Consider the following 5,736-nt stretch of genomic DNA (forward strand, 5'->3'; position numbering starts at 1 on the left):
TTGACCTTAGATGTTCACCACAAATTATGGTGTACTAGATAGTCACTGAATCAGCATTACAGGGGAATTATACAATCGTACTCATGAAAGTCAATAAATTGCATAAGCATGGTGAGGCAATTAAGTTGAACATAGTATGAAAGTACAAGATCAAAAACGATCAAAGTGGAACTTGAGATTTTAAACTGACAACAAACTAAATTCAAAGAAGATCAACACCATACACTTATATCCTTTCATTCAATCTGACCAAAACACTTCTAGTTTCTCATAGAACCTATCTTTTAGCTTATCGAAGAATCGAAAATATGCAACTCTCCATTTTTTATTTAAAACTAAAGGACCACACACTCCCCAAAATCCTAAAATGAAGCCAAGCACCACAGTAACAAGAAACCATGGAATTGTATGTCTGTCTTCCTCATCTTGAATGTCCTCGTCTTGTTTGCTGCTTGTAAGATGGCTACATGGAGGAAGTGGGTAGCCACAAAGTCCTGGATTACCCTCAAATGCAGAGGCATCAAAAGTCTCGAGTTGAGTGCCTACTGGTATTGCTCCATTGAGATTATTGTTTGCTACGTTAAAGGCATTTAGGAAATGCAGGCTAATTAATGATACTGGTATTTCACCATACAAATGATTTGCAGATAGATCCAAATATTCCATGTCTATGAGCTCTGATATTTGGGTTGGAATGGTGCCTGTCAACTTGTTATGGCTAAGATCTAACCAACGAAGTCTCTTTAAACATCCTATCTCAGTGGGGATAGTGCCACTAAGACTATTATTTCGAAGGATTATTTGTCGAGAAAAGTAGATCAGGGAATTTAAATAATCAATCCCATAATATATTCGCATAGTCAAAGAACTGTTATCATCAATAGCCTGTGGTGACACAAATGCCTGCAGTCCACAAAATTTCTTTGGAAACTCACCTGAAAAGAGGTTTTCTTGCAAGTTTATCATGTTGAGTCTTGGAAGGGTTGACAACCAACCGGGAATAGAACCTGTGATGCGATTAAAACCCAAGCCTAGAAATTGCAGATTTCTTAGCTTAGATATCCATATGGGAAATTGACCGGTCAACTGGCAAAACGAAAGCTCCAAATATCGAAGATTTTTAAATCCATCTGTATCAATCATACTAACATCAGATGGCATGGACTCTTTCAAAAAATTGTCTGCAAGGATGGCAACCTCAAGATTCTTGCAACGCATCAAAATCTTTATTGCGGCAGTAACATTAGTTAGCTTATTGCCAACAACTGAAAGGAAAGACAAATATTTCAATTGAGCCACCTCAGGTGGAATTTGTCCCTCTAGCTGGTTTACAGCAACTCTAATTCCTCTTATTGACACGCATGCGTGAATGCTTGCTGGAAACTTACCAACGAGATTATTACTTCCTAGATCAAGTATGGTGAGTCGATGAAGACTTGATATATTCAAGTCGGTGATATTTTCATGAAAGAAATTCATCCATAAATTCAAATGGATGAGATTTGTGCAATTCAGCAAAGATTGGGAGAAAGAACCCGTTAAGTAGTTTGTATGAAGGATCAATTGCTTCAATTTGGAAAGCTTTCCAATGTTCAAAGGTAGATGGCTGCTCAATTGATTCTGATACAACTCAAGGCTGGTCAGCTTGGTAAGGTTCATGATTTCATTGCTGATGGGGCCCGAAAGATTATTAGACGGTAAGGAGATTTCTTCTAACGCTGCCACATTATATATATCATGTGGAAGAAATCCCGAGAAAGAGTTGAAACCTGCCCAAAAAATCTTCAGTTTAGAACATCCTCCAATTCCACTAGGAAGTTGGCCACCTAGATAGTTGTAACTCAAGTCAAGGACTCTGAGTTGATTCAAGAATGTGAAGAGTCCTGTAGGTAGAAGACCTGTAAGTGAGTTGTGGGAGAGATTAAGGTGAGAAAGACGTGTGAGGTTACCAAGAGAGGGAGATATACTCCCTTTGAGGTCTTTAGATGGTAACCATAGATGGGTGACTCTACCTTTATGATCACAAGAAATACCTTCCCAGTGACAACAATTAATGGAAGACCCATTAAAAGGAGTGGAATTAGACGAATCGATGAGCAAGGACAAGAGTGAATTGCGGTCTAATTGGTTGCATGCATGATTTGCAGAGAAAACACCGAAGATAAACAAGGTGAAAAGGAGATAATGAGGTTTCAAGTCTTGCATGATTATTGTTTAGATCTCAAGAATGAAAGGACAAGTATAGGGTAGCAACAAGAGAATACTGAATTATACCAATTAAGGATTGTGGTTTATATAGATGTTTCTCTAATAAGGACAAGTACTTTGGCACGTGGAGTGGTTTTTCCATTGAGAAAATGATATTCATTAATGTGAATGGAAGTGAAAGTTGAATAATTAATCCCATTCATATATTTAAAGTAAATATAAATATAAATATGTCTTCCACAGTTTGATACAGTACAATATATATACTGAAGAATGGAATTATCATATTATAAATTTATAATGATCAATTTCTTGATTATACAATACTTATTTATAATTTTATAAATTTGATCTTTTACAGCATATATAGGTAGTCACTTATAAGTATTTACAATATTTTAGGCCCTCCCACGCCTTTGTATTTTTAATTTTATTTAGAATTAATTACTTTATTATAAAGAAAGCTAAAAAAGTTACACAAAAATTTTGAAATTAGAAGAAAACAAAAGCAAAAATAATAAAAACATAAAAAAATACATTTAAAGTGGCTCAACCCATCCCTTTCAGATGTGGTGGTGTCATTTAGATGTGGCCAGGTTTTATTTTCATTCACATTTGTCTTTGGTTTTGTTAATTTATTTTATTTTGTGGAAAACAAATTTCAGAAAATTATCAAGAAAACAAATGTTTTTGAAGTGCTTAAATGTTTTGTCGTCCCTTGAAATTATTTTTTTTCTTGGATGTAATTTTTTTTTAATCATATATGCAGTTTGAAATTAAACCTCAACTTATATACGCTACAATAAATCTTTTACATGTTTAATAGTATTAAGAGTGAAATTATTCCATGTTGTTTGTCTTAATGTTAATAGTTCTTTGCGCCTTTTAGTTAAGGATGCTGCTAGAGTAACCGATGAAGGATCGATAAAATCTGACCGATGAGTGCAAATATACTTTTTTTTTTATTTTTTATTTTTTTATTTCAATCATTTTATAAATATCAATTCACTAATAATCACTTCCTTAATTATTAAGTAAAAAAAATAAAAAAATAAAAAAACCAATCGGTAATTTTTATAGGTCAAAATTATAGGTTGAAATAGCATTTTCCTTTAATTAAACCTCTTTATCCTTTTAAAATTAATGTAGTTAGTCATTTCTTAAGAAATTATACTATTAAAAAGTATACTGACATGGCATGCCATACGATATCTCATGAGTTATAAACTGATAATAAGAAACTTAGAAATATTAAAAGCCTAAACATAAAAGATATTTATTAAGATTAAAAATCCAAGATTTTGAAATCCATATATCTATCAATCATATTAACATAAGCTGGCAACGCATCAAAATATTGATTTCGGCAGTGACATTAGTTAAGCACGTGCATTGACTATATAATTAAAATTTAAAATAGCCACCGGCCCACAATCAGTATAGATTCTTTACCCAATTAAGAGGTAGAAAATGTAGACATTCTAATGAATAACCAATCTTTATTTTTTTAGTGGGCATGTCCTCTGTAAGTGATGAGAGGGTGTAAAAATCAAGGAATATCAATGACAAAATAAATATGTCAACCTCCACTGGCTGTCACACAATCCCCACTGGCATGTGATCAAGGCACACAAGCTGTCAAGATCACTAGAGTAGGATTTATTTTTTTTTTAATTTTGTGATAAATACTTTTAGAAATTCGAAAATAATAGATAATATATAAGTCACGGCATTGAATACAATGTGGTCCATATAGTATAACTATCTCGATTCAAACCGTAGAAAATAATTCAGTAATTCCAAAATATCAATTTCTTTACAAAACAATCTCTGCCAAATGGACCCATTCTGACAATAGTTGAGCATTTCCACAGTGACTATCTATGGCCCTATTTCCACGGTGACAAAAAAATCTTTGCCGAATACAATGTGATTTCTATAATTGCAACGCGTCAAAATCTTGATTGCAGCAGTGATATTAGTAGTTAAGCACATGTATTGACTATATAATTAAAATTTAAAATAGCCACGGGCCCACAATCAGTATATATTCTTTGCCCAATTAAGGGGTAGAAAATATAGACATTCCAATGAAAAACCAATCTTGATTTGATAGGAGGGTTTAAAAGTAACGAATATCAATGACAAAATAGATATGCCAACCTCCACTAGCATGTGATCATGACACACAAGTTGTCATGATTAGAGTAGGATTTTATTTTTTATCTTTTATTTTTCTTTTATAAATTCAAAAAAAAAAAATTGACAATATGAAAGTCACAACATTGAATTTTAATACTCACGAGTAATGCCGATCTCAACATTAAATACAATATGGTCCACATATTATAACTATCTCGATTCAAATCGTGGAAAATAATTGAGTAATTCCAAAATATCATTATCTTAAAAAAAAAACAAAAACAAAATTCCCTTTGCCAAATGGACCCATTCCGAGAAAGATTTGAGCATATCCACTGTGAGTATCTATGGGCCTATTTTCTTGTGTTGAATACATTTTTTTAGCATCCCTCTAATCCTCCTAAAAGTACCTTACAATGTAATTAAAATTTAAAATAGCCACGGGCCCAAGTCAATTGGCATGATGAAAGACCCAACAATTGGAGATTTTGAAATCCAACTCAATTGGCAAGGACTCTTTCAGAAAATTGCTTCCAAGGATGGCAACCTCCATAATCTTGCAACGCATTGCATTGACTATATAATTAAAATTTAAAATAGCCACGGCCCACTATTAGTAAGAATCTTTCCATACAAAATTTTCTTTCTTCTTTGAGTGCGTATACTACACAAAGTTGATAAACTCAACCAACGCCTAATAGATTCTTTGCCCAATTTTGGGGGAAGAAAATGTAGATATTCCAATGAAAAACCAACCTTGTATTTTGATTGGGCATGTTCTTTGCAATTGATCCGAGGGTCTAAAAGTCAAGAGATATCAAGATCCTCTAAAAATATGAGTTTTATGGACAAAATTCAAATTTTATACCTAAATATTGATGAGTTGTTCACCATTTGAATACTAAATATTACATTCAAATGAGTTAGTTAGGGTCAGAAAATGTCATCCTTAATAAATTTTTCTGTCGAACAATTACTAAAGCATTCGAACATAAAATAGATACGGCCAAACTAAAAATTGGTGGGATAAGTTACTAATTTAAGTAGAAAATTGACTTATCCTTAGACCGATTTATATAACTGTTTGAACGTAGAGTAATTTTTTATGGAATTGAAAATAGAACAATTATAGTTCGAATGCTTTATATTTCATTTGATCTATATTTTTTTAGACAAGTTGTACCAAATGATATAAGCATTCGAACATGGTTAGTAAGAGTTTGAACACACACTTAGAACGAGTTAGAATGGAAAATATGGTAGGATCAATAATTAATTATTTGGCAGGAGTGAAAAATCCATTTGAAAGCTTATACAATATCAAAATTTTTATTTATTTTGATGTCAAAACAATACCTTATCAATTATGAATAAATATTTAATTTA

The 5,736-nt window shown here is 32.4% G+C and overlaps 1 protein-coding gene across 1 annotated transcript; it reads right to left on the reverse strand.

Annotated features, from left to right (window-relative positions):
* Positions 1–240: 240 nt before the first annotated feature.
* LOC122290119 (receptor-like protein 3) lies at positions 241–2,205 on the reverse strand. The gene has a single exon (XM_043097669.1). It carries the CDS (start codon positions 2,203–2,205, stop codon positions 241–243), a length of 1,965 nt encoding a protein of 654 aa, XP_042953603.1.
* Positions 2,206–5,736: the final 3,531 nt, after the last annotated feature.

The sequence above is a fragment of the Carya illinoinensis genome, chromosome 12 (genome assembly GCF_018687715.1).
Source record: "Carya illinoinensis cultivar Pawnee chromosome 12, C.illinoinensisPawnee_v1, whole genome shotgun sequence".
NCBI lineage: Eukaryota > Viridiplantae > Streptophyta > Magnoliopsida > Fagales > Juglandaceae > Carya > Carya illinoinensis.

What these genes read in the sequence shown, in the direction of transcription:
- LOC122290119 (XM_043097669.1), bottom strand. Translation starts at nt 2,205, where the DNA reads ATGCAAGACTTGAAACCTCATTATCTCCTTTTCACCTTGTTTATCTTC.